Below are 19388 nucleotides of genomic sequence, written 5' to 3'. Positions count from 1 at the left end.
GGATCGTATGTTTACTCCAGAGGTCAGGTCATAGTCTGTTCAACTAGTGGAAACATCTTCTCCATGTCCAGTCTGTCCACGTCATTCTGTATTCTTTGAGTTCTGGTTGAAACTTACCCATTCTATTAACTTTCGAGTACAGACCCAGCTCCTTGTATGTCAAGCCTGTCATCCCTGGGATCATTGTCATACACCTCGTGTGGACACCCTCCCATGCCAGCACATCCCTTCCTTAGAAACACAGGCTTAAACTAGTCAGATTAGTCCAAATGCTGCATGACCAGAGCCTTCAATTGGGTCAGCAGTACATTTCTTTTCTAGCCCTCTTGAAATGAATGCCAATATTGCATTTGCATTCCTAACTGACAACTGAACCTGCATTTTAATGTTAAGCATTGTAGTTCAGGATTTTCCTCCGGTTTCTGAAGCCTTTCCCTATTTAGAAAATAGCCTATGCTTTTATCTTTCCTGTCAAATTGCATAACCTCAACTTTCTGACATTGTATTTAAATCTGCTGCTTCTTTGACCACTCTCCTAGCCTGTCCAAGCCCTGCTACAGCCACCCCGCTTCCTTATCATTACTTGTCCCTCCAGATATCTTTGTGTTATCTGCAAACCTACCAACAATGCCATCCGTTCCCTTGTTCAGCTTGTTAATGTACAGCAGTCTTTGTTTTAACTGGAACCTTATGAACTGGCACTTTGGATAAACTGGCAAAAATTATATGCTCAAATACTGAAAGTTTATTTATTATCATGATGTCTGAATAGCCATTTGAGGACACGAGTGAGAAGGTTGCTAGTAAGTTTTATTTAAGGCAAAGTTATTATTATTTAAGTGATTTATGCTGTAAATAAAGAATAACAGTGGTGTGTATACTCCCTGCATTGCATTTCCATTAGCTAGTGTGTGCTTTTATATTTATTGCGTGGATCTCTTGATCAAATATTCCAGTTGAGCCACTACTGCCGGTTAATTAAAAGGTTGCTGTATAATGTTGTGGTCCCAACCTGGGCCCCTGCAGAACTCCACTAGTTACTGGCTGACATCCTGAAAAAGACACCTTTATCCGAACTGTCTGCCTTCTGCCAGTCAGCCAATCATCTATCCACACTAGTACCTTGCCCCTAACACACAGGCACTTATCTTGTTTAGCAGCCACCTATGCAGCACCTTGTCAAAAGCTTGCTGGCAATCCAAATAGATCATATCCAAAGGCTGTCCTTTGTCTAACTGCTCCTTACTTCTCAAAGAATTCTAACAGATTTGTCAGGCATGACCTCCCCTTGTCAAAGTTGTACTGACTTAGCCCAATTTTACATGCATTTCCAAGTCAGGAATCTTATCATCAGCAATATCATCTTTTGTACTGGATTCTCAGATCTTCTCAGTGGCTGAGATCAGGCTAACTGCCAATGCTTTCCTGTTGTTTGCTTCCTTTCTTAAACATAGGAATTACATTAACCATTTTCCAGTACTTTGAGAGTCTCCCTGGCTGCAGTGATTCCTGAATGATCACCACAAATGCCACTGCAATCTCCTTCAGATCTCTGGGGTGTAGTCTATCTGGTCCAGATGATTTATCAACCTTGCAGCTTCCTCAGTATTTTCTCCTTGGTGGTGACTACTAAACTCACTTGGGTACTGACTCTTGAAGTTTTGGTATGCCACTGGTTTCTTCCCTGATCAAAACTGATGCAAAGTATCTGTTCACTTCCTCCACCATTTCTTTGTTCCCCATTACCACTTCTCTGGCCTCATTTGCCAGGTCTCCACTTTCCACTCTTGTCTCTTACAGTTTAGATTTCTAAAACAAATTCTTGTAATCTTACTCTCATATTTCATCTTCTCTTGCCTCCTTCCTGCCACCCCCATATTGCTTTTACAGTTGGCTCTGCTGGTTTTTAAAAGTCCCCCCAATCATGTTCATCTAATTGTGTACTTTTTGTTTTGCTTTTAATCTGTCCCTGATGTCTCTTGTCAGCCATAGTTGCCTTGTCCTCCCCTTAGTCCTTTTCTTCCTTGGGATGAATTTTTGCTATGTCTCCCAAATTACTACCAGAAACTCCTGCCCTTGCTGCTCTGCTGTCTACCCTACTCGACTGCCCTTCCAATCAACTCCAGCCAGCTCCTCCCTCATCTCTATAGTTATCTATACTCAATTGTAATACAATTATGTCTGATTCCAGCTTCTCCTCCTCAAACTGCAGGGTGAATTCTATCATATAATGGTCACTACCTCCCCAGGAGTTCCTTACCTTTAGCTCCTAAATCAAGTTTGCCTCATTACACATAACCAAATCCAGAATTGCCTGCTCCATAGTAGGCTGTACCACAAGTTGCTCCAAAAAAAATCTCATAGACGTTCCTGGAATTCCTTTTCTTGAGATCTGCCACCAATCTGATTTTTTTTTCCAGTCCACCTGCACACAAGTTCCCTGTGATTATTATAATACAGTTTTTCTTACATGTCTTTTCCATCTTCTGATTTATTTTCTTCCCCACATCCTGACTGCTAGCAGCCCTGTACGTGACTCCTTTCAGCTGGGGTGAGAGTGGGGCGTTCCTTTTGTATTTCCTCACTCTACTACCCAGATCTATGACGCTTCTTGCTATTGATTTTGATTTTATTTGTTACTAACAAGGCAACCTCGCCCCATCTGCCTGCCCTTTCGATAGTGCCATGTACCTTTGGATATTTAGTTCCCAGCCCTGACTACCTTGCATCCCTGTGATACCCACAACAATGTCCTGCCAATTTTGATTGCACTCTTGAGTTCATTTAGATTATTTTGTATGCTGTGTGCATTTAAGTTGGCACCCTCAGTCCTGAGTTGACTGCCTCCCTCTCATAGTTGTCCCCTCACCTGCTGTGCCCAAAATTAAGATTCCTGACTCTTTCCATACACCGTCCTGATGCACATTTTGGAAACTGTAATAACCTCTGCTGAGACCCCCTCCCGCCTTCCAACTTTTAACTCTTTCCATAATTTTCCATCCAACTGAACCCATCCCCCCCACTATTTAAAACCTTATTAATAGCCCTAACTATGCAATTTGCCAGCAGAGCCAACTCTAGTTGTTGCTGGAAAGTACTACATGCATGGTTTAGAGTGACAGTCTTCTCTTGTTGCCTTATCGTGGATCTGCTAAACGTTATCACAAATTTCATGACAAAATATAAGAATCTTGAATTCCTCTTTGAAAGTGGCAAGCTCATTGAATTATTGAGCTAGAATATGATTTTAAGCAGCTGGATATGCACAGCATGAATTGCCTAATTCTTCCCACCCCACCCTGTCCTGAAGAACAGTCACAGGATTCAAACTGTTAACACTCCTCTTTCTCTTCGCATAATGCTGTTGGACTTGCTGAGTTCCTCCAGTAATCTGTTATTGTACCACCAATTTAAAGCCCCCCGAAACTTTCCTCATCGGTCATTGAATGAGACGGCCACCATCAAATTTGTACCCACGTTTTCTGTTAACGGAATCGGACCCATTAGTCCAACTCATGCATGCTGACCAATTTACCCAAACTAAACTAGCCCCACTTGCCTGTATTTGACCATATCCCTCTTAACCTTCCCAATTTGTGCACCTGTCCAAATGTCTTTTAAATGGATGTGAGTTTGCTCGCTGGGCTGGAAGGTTCGTTTTCAGACGTTTCATCACCATTCTAGGTAACATCATCAGTGAGCCTCCAATGAAGCGCTGGTGTTATGTCCCGCTTTCTGTTTATCTGGTTAGGTTTCCTTGGGATAAATAGAATCTTCCTTGGGATTAACCAGATAAATAGAAAGCGGGACATAACACCAGCGCTTCGTCGGAGGCTCACTGATGATGTTACCTAGAATGGTGATGAAACGTCTGAAAACAAACCTTCCAGCTCAGCGAGCAAACTCACATCCAGAACCTCAACCTGAGCTGCGAATCTTCTCAAAACTCGCTGTCTTTTAAATGTTGTTACTCTACCTGCATCTTCCACTTCCTGTGGCAGTTTACTCCAGATGCAAACCACTGTCTGTGTGGAAAAAGTTGCCCCTCAGGTCCCTTTTAAATCTTCCTCCTCTCTCCTTGAAAATATGTTTCCTAGTTTCAAATTCCCTCACCCTACGAAAAAAAACTTTTGCTATTCACCTTGTCTATGCCCATCGTGATTTTATAAACTTCTATCATGTTACCCCTAATCTCTACGCTCCAGTGAAAAATGGCATAACATATTCAGTCTGTCCTTTATAACTCAAATCCTCCAGACCCAGCATCATCCTGGTAAATATTTTCTGCACCCTCTCCAATTTAATAATACCCTTCTTATAGCAGGGTGACCAGAACTGTACACAGTACTCAAGTGGCCTCACCAACATCTTGTACAAAACACATGACATCCCTGTACCCAGTGGTCTGAGCAAGGAAGGCAAGCATGCGAAACGCCGTCTTAACTACCTGTGATGCAACTCAGAATTATCTACCTGAACCCCTAGGTTTTTGTTCAACAACACTACCCAGGACCCTACCATTAACTGTATAAGTCCAGCCCTTCTTCGTTTTACCAAAATGCAAAACCTTGTATTTATGCAAATTAAAACCCACCTCCACTGCTCAACTCTTTTGGTGCAATGGATCAAAATCCCTTTTGTAATCTTAGAAAACCTTCTTCACTGTTGACTATCCCATCCAATTTTGGTGTTATCTGCAAACTTTCTAACTCTGCCTCAAATTCTCATCCCAAATCATTCATACTAATGACAGACAACAGTAAACCCAGCACTGAGTCCTGTGAAACACCGCTAGTCACAGGCCTCCAGTGCAAAAAAAAAAGCCCTCCTCCACCACCCCCTCTCTCCTAATATCAAGCAAATTTTCTATCTAGTTGTCAAGCTGTCCTTGAATCCCAAGTGTTCCAACTTTACTAATCGGTCTACTCTGCAAAACCTAGTTAGTAAAGTTCACATAGACAACATCCACTGCACTGTTGTGATCAATCTTTTTGGTTATGCCCACAAAAACCTTAATCAAATTTGTGAGACACAATTTCCCAAGCACAAAGCTACGCTGACTATCCCTAGTCAGTCCTTGCCTCTCCAAACACATGTAAATGCGATTTCTCAGGATCCCCTCCAACATTTACCGATGTCAGACTTACAGCTATGTAGTTCCCAGGCTTCTCATGTTTGTTGTCAATCACACAGCTGAAGGAGTTCTATATATCCAGCCCCTTATTGCAACATGAATGAAAGGTCTCCGGTAATGACTGCTCCTCTTGGGCATTGCCAGCTGCTGCCCCAAGCTTTAATGCCTCCCTTAGGACGTAGCTCTGGACTTTGGAATGAGCCAAATTGCAGAGGACAATTTTTTTGAATTGGAAGACCAATGCATTTCGGGCAGACTAAAGAGCTTCTTTCACCGAGTCAGTGATCCTCCAAGTGCTATTGATGTTCTTGGTGTACATTCCAGAGAACAGTCTGTGGAGCACTGGGTCTTTCATTGTGGAGCTGGTTAGGATGAACCTCAAAAGCAGCCAAATCTCCATCCGATCACACCTTCTACTGTGTACAGTTCTGATCATACCTAAGGAAGAATATACTTGCCTGAGAGTGAGTACACTGAAATTTCTTACATGAGGGAATTGTCCTAAGGAGTAATTAAGTAATAGACCTCTGTGGCCTAATGTTTAGAAGGGTGAGAGTTATATAAATGTAACACAAAAGGGACTTGATGGTGTATATGCTGGGAGGATAGTTCCCTTTGTGAGGTGGCCAGAACCAGGAGTGATAGTCTCAGAGTAAGGAATTAGCCATTTAGGATTGAGATAAAGGAGAAATTATCCACTCTTGGCATTATTATTCTTTTTAACTCTCTACTGCAGATGTCCAATCACTGAGGTATTCAAGACAGTTTGATCCATTTTTTTGGTATTCTGGGACTTGGATGGATGGTGCTGGAAGGTGGAGCAGAGATAGATCGGCCATGATCTTACTGAAGCTGGCACAGAGACCCAGCAGCCTACTGCTATTTATATTTCATAAATTTCTCAAACCAAAAACAATGCTTTACTGACAATGCCTGTGTCTCTGTCCTTGACTGGCTCCTTGGGCTGAGCGGGAAACGTAAAGCCTTGCAGATTACTTGACTTTTATGATCTTGGGGCTATCTAGTTATTGTAACCTATTGGTTAAACCATTCCTTTGAGTGAATGCTACCCATATAATTGTGTTTAAAAAGCAACTTCAATAAAATTCATTTAAAATGATTTTCTGAAGAAGGGTCCTAACCCAAACATCAGCTTTCCTGCTCCTCTGATGCTGCCTGGCCTGCTATGTTGCTCCAGCTTTGGCAGTTCTTACTATCTCTCAATAAAATTCGTTATTCTTTTATAAAAATGTAGCTAGTCTGATACACAAATGATCACAAAATCTCCCCATCTAATTAATTAGAGTATTTTTTGTAGTCCTTGTTCCTGTGATATTAGCGACTTGTCATATCTCTGTTACCCATCTAGACGAATCTTTTTGGATACATTTTTTCCATTGTGAACTTTGACTTGGTGTACAAGGGAAATTTGATTGTGTATCGTTTGGAATACGATTCATGGATTGATCATTGGCTTTCTGTTCCCTTGCAGTCATCTCGCAGCTCACAGGCAGCGGCAGCTACTGCTCCTGCAGCACAAGCAGTGTCTCGCCTTAAAAAGTTTGCGATTTACAGGTGGAATCCAGATAAGCCTGGTGACAAGCCTCGAATGCAAACCTATGAGATTGATCTAAATGCGTAAGTGTTCCAAGGGGAAATGCTACAGGGTATGCATTTGATCGCACTGGTCAGACTTTTACTGATTTAAATTTTACTGCAGTATGCCCTCTTTATTATAGTACTACTTCGGATAGAAGGATTTTGATTGATTGTTTTCAAGCAGAGGTAAAATGGTGAAGTGCAGTGATGAAATTGGAAAAGACCTGCTGACCTGTCAGGCCCACACCTCGGTAGTCCATAAGCACACTCTCCCAAGTGTAGTTAAACTTGGGAGTAAGATGAATGACCAGAGCAAAAACTACTAAGATCTCGAAACACTCTGGCTCCCCCGTGCCATTGGCAACACTTTGAGAAATGGGTCTAATATTACAGTCTATGTTCATTTCCTGATTATTTGTAATCTGGGAACTTTCCCCTCTTCCAGCAACAAAGGAGTAGCTGTCTTCCTTATAGTCCTTCTGTTTTACTTCTGTATTCACCTAAAAGTCTCATTACAGCAAAGATTGAACAGATGTTTTCTGGAAATGTATTCAGTGTGTGAAACTTTCTCAGTCCTACACCTGTCTATCTCTGGCATCTTCTACTTACTTCACCAAACAACTCTTGTGTTTCTGGCCTTTTACGATGTAAACTTTCAAATTTCCCTCCTGCAACATTGTTGACAATCCAACTCTTGCTCCTTTATTTAAGATGGACTTAAAACTTGGCTGTTTGAAGAATTGATCAGAATCCTAATATCTTCTTTGATTCAGACTTTGTGTTAGTCTGTTTAAGCTGCTGTGAAGTGCTTTGGGACTTGTAACTATACTAAAGATAATATACAAATACAATCTGCATTTGAGAGAATTGAAACTGATATTTCAAACTGTTGTGACACTACATATGTAGATGTGGTCCGATGGTACTAGACGCTCTTATCAAGATCAAGAATGAAGTGGACTCCACACTGACATTCCGAAGATCTTGCAGGGAAGGTGAGTGGTATTGTATATGAGTGATATAGTGACAGTGACAGATCAATGTCTGCATTTCTGATGAATCATTACAGTCTCGCATCTGTGAACATTAGTCAGGCATTAAGTGAGGTAAGAGTGTATATATCCAGATGTTTGTCCCATTTTTAAACTAGCCATCACTATAATTATGTGCCTAGATGTGGAGAGTGACAGAAAACCTTTTTATCACTGACCAGTAAATCTCAGACATTTGCAATGCCACTGTGGTGTCACCAGCTGTTTCAATGTTCCTTTGAAGGTTGTAGTTTCTTCTTGAAAGTATCCAAGCATGAATTGGTATTTATGACTGGCTTTTACTGTCACTGCCTATGCCTGCATCCACAAGGCTCAAATGTCCAATGAGTCTGCAACCAAGAATTTATTTTGTCGTTTCTTCATTGTTAGCCAGTGCTGTGGGATCACAACTGCTGGCTCTGTGACAGACGGACATGACCATCTTTGGAGTTTGTATGTCACTGAGAATCTATGACAATCATTTTATAAAGCAAAATTTTGAAAAATTGTAATCTATTATGTGCAAGGATTATGACACAGTCAAAATCAGACCTAGCTTATTGTCAAGCGAATTTAATGATGTCCATGTAATTTAAAAAAATGAAGGGTCACAGATCAGAGAAACTAAGGCAGCAACATTTTGGGAAAGGATGGTAATACTTTTCAAATGCTTGGAAGTGGGAAATGCTAGGATTGTGGAGGATCTTCTAAATTTGGCAACAGCATTAAATTCACCAGAATTTATTATTTATTTTGCTTTGACTCATCCAGCAGCTGGACATATTGAATGCTGGATGCTGTGTGTGTATGAAAGGCAACATTTTAAGATAACAGTCATGGACTACTTAGGACAGTTCTAAATTTGTAGGACATATTTGGGAGGTGAGAGGTGGATTGTCTCACAAGAAAAGGGGCAAGTGATTTGCACCAGGTTTGCTTGTGCTGGACGAGCACTTGTCTGCCAGATTGGCAATTTTTGCCTCTCTTAAACTGGCTCATGGAAACCTCTGTCGGAGACATTAAATCTAAATCACTGACAAATATTACTCATAATAAAGTGAAGCTGTGAGGTTCAAATTTTCAGTGTACCTCTTGGTGTGCAATACTCATTCAATCCAAAACATGTGTGATTAAAACAAAGTAGGCAGGTGACTGTCTGGTTTCCTCATTTGAGCCCTGCCGTTTGTCTTGTCTGGGACAGAGTGTTGAAATTCCATCCATTAGTCACTGCTGTAGTGGTCATGCTAATACTTGTGTTTCTGGGGTGAATTTAATGTTATCCAGCTTTACTATAATCTACTCCGTCCTTTTCCATTTCATAGTTTGATTTTCTTTAATGCAAATACTGATTAAACTTGCCAGTCACTCCTAGTGATTAATTAGAGTGACTGCTTGTACGTTTAATTTAAACTAAACAATACTGTGCATATTAGGAGTTTCTGTGAAAATAATCAAAAAACATGATCAACTGTACATAAATATTCTATTTTCAGGAATATGTGGTTCCTGTGCCATGAACATCAATGGCAGCAATACGTTGGCTTGCACCTGCAAAATTGACAGCAATCTTAGCAAAGTGACAAAGATTTACCCTCTACCTCATATGTACGTGGTGAAGGATCTTGTTCCAGTGAGTTCCCACTTTCCCCTTTTTGTTTATTGTCTCCGTATCCATGCAGGTGCATTCTGTACTTTTTGTTACATAGAACAGTACAGCACAGAACAGGCCCTTCAGCCCACAATGTTGTGCCGACCATTGATCCTCATGTATGCACCCTCAAATTTCTGTGACCATATGCATGTCCAGCAGTCTCTTAAATGTCCCCAATGACCTTGCTTCCACAACTGCTGCTGGCAACGCATTCCATGCTCTCACAACTCTGTGTAAAGAACCCGCCTCTGACATCCCCTCTATACTTTCCTCCAACCAGCTTAAAACTATGACCCCTCCTGTTAGCCTTTTCTGCCCTGGGAAATAGTCTCTGGCTATCAACTCTATCTATGCCTCTCATTATCTTGTATACTTCAATTAGGTCCCCTCTCCTCCTCCTTTTCTCCAATGAAAAAAGTCCGAGCTCAGTCAACCTCTCTTCATAAGATAAGCTCTCCAGTCCAGGCAGCATCCTGGTAAACCTCCTCTGAACCCTCTCCAAAGCATCCACATCTTTCCTATAATAGGGCGACCAGAACTGGACGCAGTATTCCAAGTGCGGTCTAACCAAAGTTTTATAGAGCTGCAACAAGATCTCACAACTCTTAAACTCAATCCCACTGTTAATGAAAGCCAAAACACCATAAGCTTTCTTAACAACCCTGTCCACTTGGGTGGCCATTTTAAGGGATCTATGTATCTGCACACCAAAATCCATCTGTTCCTCCACACTGCCAAGAATCCTATCCTGAATCCTATCCTTAATCCTGTACTCGGCTTTCAAATTCGACCTTCCAAAATGCATCATCTCGCATTTATCCAGGTTGAACTCCATCTGCCACCTCTCAGCCCATCTCTGCATCCTGTCAATGTCCCGCTGCAGCCTACAACAGCCCTCTATACTGTCGACACCTCCAACCTTCGTGTCGTCTGCAAACTTGCTGACCCATCCTTCAATCCCCTCACCCAAGTCATTAATAAAAATTACAAACAGTAGAGGCCCAAGGACCGAGCCCTGTGGAACACCACTCACCACTGACTTCCAGGCAGAATATTTTCCTTCCATCCCTGTCTTCTGTTGGCCAGCCCATTCTGTATCCAGACAGCTAAGTTCCCCTGTATCCCATTCCTCCTGACCTTCTGAATGAGCCTACCATGGGGAGCCTTATCAAATGCATTACCTGCATTGTTACTATCAGGAGCCCACTTTTTAAAAGGCTTAAAACAAATAAAAAGTTTATATCATCTGTATGTTTATAATGTTCAACTTGAGTCTCTAGATTCTGAATATTTCAGGATATTTATGCAATTAGAACATAGAACAGTACAGCGCAGAACAGGCCCTTCGGCCCTCGATGTTGCGCCGTCCTGTGAACTAATCTAAGCCCCTCCCCCTACACGATCCCGTCATCATCCATATGCTTGTCCAAGGACTGTTTAAATGGCCCTAATGCGGCTGAGTTAACTACATTGGCAGACAGGGCGTTCCACGCCCTTACCACTCTCTGAGTAAAGAACCTGCCTCTGACATCTGTCTTAAATCTATCACCCCTCAATTTGTAGCTATGCCCCCTTGTACAACCTGAAGTAATCATTCTTGGAAAAAGACTCTCTCTGTCCACCCTGTCTAATCCTCTGATCATCTGGTATGTCTCTATTAAGTCCCCTCTTAGCCTCCATCTCTCCAATGAGAACAGACCCAAGTCTCTCAGCCTTTCTTCATAGGGCCTGTGCTCCAGACCAGGCAACATCCTGGTACATCTCCTCTGCACCTTTTCCAATGCTTCCACATCCTTCCTGTAATGGGGCAACCAGAACTGCACACAATATTCCAAATGAGGCCACACTAGCTTTTTGTACAGTTGCAGCATGACATCACAGCTCCGGAACTCAATCCTTCTACCAATAAAACCTAACACACCGTAAGCCTTCTTAACAGCACTGTCAACACGGGTGGAAACTTTCAGGGATCTATGTAGATGGACACCAAGATCCCTCTGCACATCCACACTACCAAAAATCTTTCCATTGACCCAGTATTCTGCCTTCCTATTATTCTTCCCAAAGTGAATCACATCACGTTTATCCGCATTGAACTCCATTTGCCACCTTTCAGCCCAATTCTGCAGTTTATCCAAGTCTCCCTGCAACCTGCAACATTCTTCCACACTGTCCAACACTCCACCGACTTTAGTGTCATCTGCAAACTTACTAACCCATCCACCTATTCCTGCATCCAAGTCATTTATAAAAATGGCAAACAGCAGTGGTCCCAAAACAGATCCTTGAGGCACATGACTAGTGACCTGACTCCAGGCTGAATATTTTCCATCTGTCCATCATTCACAATCTCAATTGGTTCATCTGCTCCAGTGCTTCTGTTTTGTTCCCCACAATGACATAGATAAAGTTACAGGCACACTGCAGGGTGAACTGCAGCAATAAATATATTTTCTGATGTTGATTTAAGATCATTTGGTTTATTCTATCACTAAAATTAACTTGCTGTTAACTTGTTGTGTAACTGTTTTACACCTGTTCACTGAAATAATTTCCATTTTGGTGTTATTTGAATGTCTTGCTGATACAGGAGCAGGAGTAAGCCATTTGGCTATGTGAGTAAGCTCCATCATGCAATATGATCATAGCTGATGATCCAACTCAGTACCCTGTTCCTGCTTTTGCCCCCTACCCTTTAACCCTTTCTACTCCTGGGGGATTGGGGGGAGGAGGGAATCTGTCTCCTTCTTGGCATAGTGAGATAGTAGGAACTGCTGATGCTGGAGACTCTGATATGACAAAGCGTAGAGCTGGATGAACACAACAGGCCGAGCAGGAAAGCTGATGTTTCACGTCTGGACCCTTCTTCAGAAATGAAGGGTCCAAACCCGAGCCGTCAGCATTCCTGCTCCTCTGGTGCTTGGCCTGCTGTGTTCATCCAGCTCTACCCCTTGTTATCTCCGTCTCCTTCTTGGACGCATTCAGTTGCCTCAACTGATTTCTGTGGCAGAGAATTCTAATGCTTATTGTTGTCTGGGTAAAGAAATTTCTCCCTCATTTCTGTCCTAAAAGGCCTACTCTATATACTTTAACTGAGCCCTCACTCTGGATTCCTCTGCCATAGAATACATCCTTCCAGCATTTACCCTGTCTAATTTTGTTAAAATTTTTTAGGTTTCTGAGATTCCTCCCCCCCCCCCCCCATTCCTCAAAAGTCAAATGTATGTAATTCTAATTGATCGAGTCTATCCCTGTACTTCAATTCTGCCATCCCAGGAATCAGTCTAGTAAGCTTTCTTTGCACTACCTCAATAGTCAGAACATCCTTTGTCACACAAGATAACCAAAACTCTTCAGTACTCCAGGTGAAATATTATGGGTACCCTGTACAGTTGAAGCAAGTCATCTCTGCTTCGTGCTCGAATCCTCTTGCTATGAAGGCCAACATATTATTTGCCTTCTACACCACCTGCTGCATCTGCGTGCTTACTTTCAGCAACAGGTGTATGAGGACACCCAAGTATCATTGTGCCTTGCCTTTTCCCAATCTATTGCCATTCAGATAATTTGCTAGCCTGGCTTCGCTCCCAAAGTGGATAATCTCACTTTATCCACATTATACTACATCTGTTGTGTATTTACCCACTTGCTCAACTTATCAAATGACACTGACGCTTCTCTGCATCCACTTACTGTGTACCCACCCATTCAAGTTTGTGTCACCTGCAGACTTGGACATTATGACCTGTTTCCTCATCTAAATTATTAAAATATATTGCAAATATCTGGGATCCTAGCACTGTTTGCTGTGGAACCCCAGTAGTCACTGCCTGCCAACTGGAGGAATACTTGTTTATTCCAACTGTTTCCTGTTGGCCAATCCATGTCAGTACACGACTTCTAATCCTGTGCACTTTAATTTTGCATCCTAATTTCTCATGGGACCTCATCAAAAGCCTTCTGAAAACCCAAGTATACCACATCCACTGGATCCCCCTTATTCACTCAATTAGTTAGTCTCAAATTCCAGCAGATTTATCAAGCACAACTTCCCCTTTGTAAAATCAGATTAAGACTCTGTCTTATGTTGTTACCAGTCCAACTATTCTGCTATTGCATTTTTATAATAGTCTATCATTTTTCCCATTCCAGTGTCAAATTAACTGGTCTATACTACTTCGTTTTCTGTCTGACTCCCTTCTTAAATAGTGGTTTTACATTAACTATCCTCCAATCCATAGCAACTGTTAAGAGTCCATAGAATTTTGGAAGAAAACCACTTCCTAAATACTCTGGGATGAAGATGATCAGGCCCAGGGAATTTATAAGCCTTTAGTTCTGATAGTTTCCTCTGCCATTGCCCTGTTAACTTTCTTTCAGTTCCTCTTTCCTAATTAGGCCTTGTGCTTTCCCCCAAATTCTTGGGATGTTACTTTCATATTTCTTTGTGAAGACAGCACTAAAATATGCCATCTTTGTTCCCCAGTTTATACAAGAACAGAAGAAGGCCATTCAGCCCTCAATCCTGTTTTGCCATTCCGTGACATCATGGCTGATCTATGGCCTAACTCCATATATCTGCCTTTGGCCCATATCACTGAATACTTTTGCTAATATTAAAAATAATCGCTCAGATTTAAAATGATAAATTATATAAATTTCCCTGTTTGTGACTGTGGGAAACCGATATTTGTCTTTACTAACCTTTTTCTCCTCACAAACTTATAGAAGCTTTTACTATTGGTTTGTATGGTCCCTGAAAGCTGACTCCCCAATCTATTTCTCCCTCTTAATCAGTCACTTTGCCTCCCTCTGGAATCAAAACTGTTGCCAATTCTCAGGTCTGTTGCTTGTATGCTTTCTCCTGGCCAATTTGTATGCCTCTTCCTTGGATTTTATATTATTCCTAATTTCCCTTGTTAGCCATAGATAGACCACATTTCCTGTTTTATTTTTATGCCAGTCAGGGATGAATAACTATTTGCAAATTGTCTGTGTGGTCTTTTAAATGTTTGATTGTCTTGCTTTTTCCTGCAGGACCTGAGTAACTTCTATGCTCAGTATAAGTTAATTGAACCATACCTGAAGAGAAAGGATGAATCTCAAGAGGGCAAGGAGCAGTACCTGCAATCAATTGAGGACCGACAGAAACTGGTAAGGCTTGGGATGATCTATATAAAGCAGTCTAGAACTCTTACAGAAACTCTCAAGCTTAAATTGAGAACAAGGAATTTACCTATCCTAATAGTGGCTAACAAAATTGGCATTTAAAACCAAGATGAGGCTGTGGAATGTTTTCACTCTATCTTTTGTTTTAGCATGTGCATGAACAAATTGATTCTAACCTTCAAAGAACATACTGGTGAAACTCACCATATTAATCTACTAGCATTAAATTTAATTAAATGGTCTTCAGTTTAACCAGGCATAATTTTTGATCTGTAATTGTGAACACATTTGTATGTTGCAGCTCCAATACTTTGGCCTCGTTTGAAGATGGCAATCTCCAATATATTAAGTCCTTTTTAATATTCTGTGGAGCATTTAGCTGGTATTTTGTTAATGACTTCATCCATGCTCCATTAAAATCAATCACATTTATGACTGTATCTTCACCTGTGTTTTGCATTTTGATCTACAATGATGTTAGGAATCTGTGCAGAAGGGTTTTGTTTGCTGGAATTAAACAAAATCTGTTTGTTTTTGTCAGGATGGTCTTTATGAGTGCATTCTCTGTGCCTGTTGCAGTACCAGCTGTCCCAGTTACTGGTGGAATGGAGATAAATACTTGGGACCTGCTGTCCTGATGCAGGTAAATGCATTTCCTCTGAATAGAATCTGTACACACTTCAGAGGGTGTTCCAACTGCTGGAGATTGGATGTGTCTTGGCTCACAGCAAGTCCCATACCACCAGCAATCCTATTAACATTGACTGAACGCCAATTTTAAAACTCTCATTCCTGTTTTGATCAATTTCTCTCTGTGGCCTTGCCCCTCCCTGTCTCTAATTTTTCCAGCCTGTTGGTTCTCATGTCTGTGCGTCTCAAATTCTGGCCTCTTGTTCTGATGGTAGGTCTTCAGTTGCCTCGGCTCTAAGCTCTGTAATATCCTCTCCACATCTTTATTCCTTTTAAGACACTCTTCAGAATCTGTTTTCAACCAAGCAGTTGGTCATCTCACTTTGTGTGTGACTTAATGTCATTTTTGTTTAATATTGATCTTGTGAAGAGCCTTGTAACATTCTACTAAGATCCTTCTGGCTGTGCAGACCTCAGGAGTGGAAGTTTAGTAAAAGCCTTTTAAAATTGATATTACAGTGGTGTATTATTTGAGGCCATTATGTCTGCCAAGTTAATTCTACTGGCTGAAAGCCTTGTTTCAAATAGTTTTCTTGATTTCTCTTAACGTGAAATAAGCACATTAATCATCCTCCTGGTACTTCAGGTGCCAGAGTAGAATTCAGTCGTAAAATATTCAAAGGCTCTAAATCCAGCATGTTGTAAGAAGATATTAAACTAAAGGGAAGTGACTACTAATTTTTTTTTAAAACAAGTTAGTGGGTGAGAGAACAGCTGAACTTGGCTAACTTCGGGAATGAGCACTATTCTGGCAAAAGAGGTTTATTGAGCCAAGTTAGGAAAATAAATTTACATACCACATACTGATTTTTTAACTAATTTATATTTATGAATTTTTTTTTGCAATTTAAAATAAAGCGTTGTAGTAACTTGGTTCTCTTAAATTGTTTAACGTAGTCTTGGGACAACTGAGTGCTTAGCAGCAAGCCAGTTCAGAGTTTGCAATTGCTGCCTATAACGTAGGGCAGATCTGATTGGTGCAACTCATAATTAAGGAGTCAAGTTGTTGATTGAAAGAAGATTATGCTGTCGTATAAATATGTCTGTCATCCCCAAAAAAACATCAGAATAGGCAGACAAGGCTACAGTTACAAGATGATACTTGGCAATCCAGCACACCCTTAATTACAAATGTACCTGTTGTTTCATTCCAGAATTAAGTTCTGGAATGTGTCTCTTAACCCTTAACCTTCTGAACTGGGAAAAAAAATACTTTAACAGGAAGTCATCAACTGAAATGAGTAATGGGACTTGTAAACTTGATCTAAATAGCCCTCTTAAATGAAGTAACGAGCTTAGGTGTATATCTGTTTGTATAGTGTCCAGTGAACACTTGCCAGGCTTAGTGTTAGGCAGAGTCCATCTTTGCGTTTTGTGAATACTTATGAATGGTTTAGGTACTGTTTGCCTGGTGAATTTTTAAAATACTAATGGAGATTGTTTGTTTGTTTTTACTTATAGTTGAGGTTACTTGGATGCTTGTAGTTTAAGATACTTCAGACTTTCATAATGTTTGAACCAAATTTACTTTGGCTTCTTCATCTTGCTCACATTTACAGGCCTATCGCTGGATGATTGACTCCAGGGATGAGTTCACAGAGGAGCGGTTAGCTCAACTCCAGGATCCTTTCTCTCTCTATCGCTGCCATACTATTATGAATTGCACAAGAACCTGTCCAAAGGTGAGTGTTACTTTGTAATGGCAAATCTCATTGCAGTGGGAGAACTTACAGGATGGAACAATTACTCTCATTATTCACAGAATTAACTCCCTGGAATATTCACTGAACTGTAAAATTACTATTTGCATTTACAAGGTAGTTCACAATGTTATCAAAATGACAGCTAACACAAGTTTACACAATAAACTAAAAATATTTTATAACATGAACAGATGAAGGTGGGGTTGCCAGTGGTAGAGAAAAAATTGGGAAGAGGTTAAAACTTGAGTGCTTTTATCTTCGGGTTGGGGGTTACTGGAATGAGGAAAAATGGTTCAAGGAAGAATTTGAAAGTGTTTTGTTCTTTAAGAGGGGGAAATTCTGGGCTTGAAATCCAGTGAATTCCAGCAGGAATAAATGATCTCAGATTGTGTCGATTACAGGACAGCAAAGATATGGATAAACTCAACATTTAAGAGTGTTAGATTTTGCAAAGAATCACTGGTTACCTTTAAACACAACTTGTCCGATGAACTTAACTCTTCAGTCAGCAATCATTTGTTAACAATTATGATTGTCTACAGAGGAAATTTTGTGTTACTGGATTCTCTGGATCCTAGAGTGGCTGACCCTGAGCCTGATGCTAGAGACACATCTGCAACTGAATGTTTGGCAGGTGTTTCCAAGAGTGAAAGCAGTCCCTGATTTTTGACTGTAAAATGTGAGGCTGGATGAACACAGCAGGCCAAGCAGCATCTCAGGAGCACAAAAGCTGACGTTTCGGGCCTAGACCCTTCATCAGAGAGGGGGATGGGGGGAGGGAACTGGAATGTGATCTGCCAATGTGGTATACTGCATCCACTGTACCCGGTGCGGCTTCCTCTACATTGGGGAAACCAAGCGGAGGCTTGGGGACCGCTTTGCAGAACACCTCCGCTCAGTTCGCAACAAACAACTGCACCTCCCAGTTGCAAACCATTTCCACTCCCCCTCCCATTCTCTTGATGACATGTCCATCATGGGCCTCCTGCACTGCCACAATGATGCCACCCGAAGGTTGCAGGAACAGCAACTCATATTCCGCCTGGGAACCCTGCAGCCATATGGTATCAATGTGGACTTCACCAGTTTCAAAATCTCCCCTTCCCCTACTGCATCCCTAAACCAGCCCAGTGCATCCCCTCCCCCCACTGCACCACACAACCAGCCCAGCTCTTCCCCCCCCCCCCCACCCACTGCATCCCAAAACCAGTCCAACCTGTCTCTGCCTCCCTAACCGGTTCTTCCTCTCACCCATCCCTTCCTCCCACCCCAAGCCGCACCCCCAGCTACCTACTAACCTCATCCCACCTCCTTGACCTGTCCGTCTTCCCTGGACTGACCTATCCCCTCCCTACCTCCCCACCTACACCCTCTCCACCTATCTTCTTTACTCTCCATCTTCGGTCCGCCTCCCCCTCTCTCCCTATTTATTCCAGTTCCCTCCCCCCATCCCCCTCTCTGATGAAGGCTCTAGGCCCGAAACGTCAGCTTTTGTGCTCCTGAGATGCTGCTTGGCCTGCTGTGTTCATCCAGCCTCACATTTTATTATCTTGGAATCTCCAGCATCTGCAGTTCCCATTATCCCTGATTTTTGACTGCTAGCATGCATTTTGGATTCCTTTTTCTGTACTTTCTCTTGCCAACTAACAGGCGTTCTCAATTTGTTCCTTCCAGACAAAGATCTCCCCTAATAAAAGAAAAAAAATTTCACTTCTTGAGGGAACCCTTTAGGGTGTCAGAGTCAGACAGCACAGAAACAGACCCTTTGGTCCAATCTGTCCATTGTCATGACATCTTATCATTGGAAGTAGTTGCACTTAGAGGTGACCAATGCATGGATAAGCTTTTTACTAGATAAACTGAGGCAGGGGTGAAAGACAAGTGCCCATACAGAAATACATAAGTAGTTTAAGATGGAGAAATTGACTTAATCTCCTAAACAGAATATTCAGCCGTGACCATCATCTGAAATAGTGTTGATAATCAAAGATATGTTGACTACTATCCTGAAGGAGACAGCAAACCTGCAGAGAAGTTTGTTTTTTTGATTGGAAATTGTTCTAATTATTCTGACAACAGGGCAGGAGATGAAGACAAGATTTGAAAATTAAGTTTAAGGGAAGGTTCTCTGTATTGTTTTTCTGCCGTCAACTGAGGTCTCCAAATGTGCAAACCTACCCATGAAGCAACTTATCTGTTGATACGAAGTGTTCACTGAATAGTTTTCTTGCCTTACAGGGTCTAAATCCAGGTCTGGCAATTGCTGAGATTAAGAAGATGATGGCAACATATAAAGACAAGGCTGCAAGTGCATCGTCATGAGTACCTGAATTTATCTATTGTAAAAGTATTGTAAAACCTTGTGGTTTGTTTCAGCTGTGGAAGACAATAAATTTTTTTTTGCTATGTAA

The 19388-nt window shown here is 41.5% G+C and overlaps 1 protein-coding gene across 2 annotated transcripts in view; it reads left to right on the top strand.

Annotated features, from left to right (window-relative positions):
• The window catches only part of sdhb (succinate dehydrogenase complex, subunit B, iron sulfur (Ip)), a 20396-nt gene extending 1008 nt beyond the window's left edge, over positions 1–19388 (top strand). Inside the window, exons 1-8 of one of the 2 annotated variants that reach the window (XM_048561685.2) lie at positions 5482–5598; positions 6627–6772; positions 7643–7728; positions 9258–9394; positions 14453–14569; positions 15126–15227; positions 16834–16956; positions 19216–19388. In XM_048561685.2, the coding sequence (XP_048417642.1) occupies positions 5506–5598; positions 6627–6772; positions 7643–7728; positions 9258–9394; positions 14453–14569; positions 15126–15227; positions 16834–16956; positions 19216–19299 (888 nt within the window). In that variant the 5' untranslated portion in view covers positions 5482–5505 and the 3' untranslated portion in view covers positions 19300–19388. Of the gene's footprint in view, positions 1–5481; positions 5599–6626; positions 6773–7642; positions 7729–9257; positions 9395–14452; positions 14570–15125; positions 15228–16833; positions 16957–19215 lie in introns of those variants that run through there. The other variant, XM_048561686.2, reaches the window with a different exon arrangement.

This window comes from Stegostoma tigrinum, chromosome 28 (assembly GCF_030684315.1).
Source record: "Stegostoma tigrinum isolate sSteTig4 chromosome 28, sSteTig4.hap1, whole genome shotgun sequence".
Lineage (NCBI taxonomy): Eukaryota > Metazoa > Chordata > Chondrichthyes > Orectolobiformes > Stegostomatidae > Stegostoma > Stegostoma tigrinum.
This window is presented reverse-complemented; position numbering and strand designations above follow the sequence as displayed.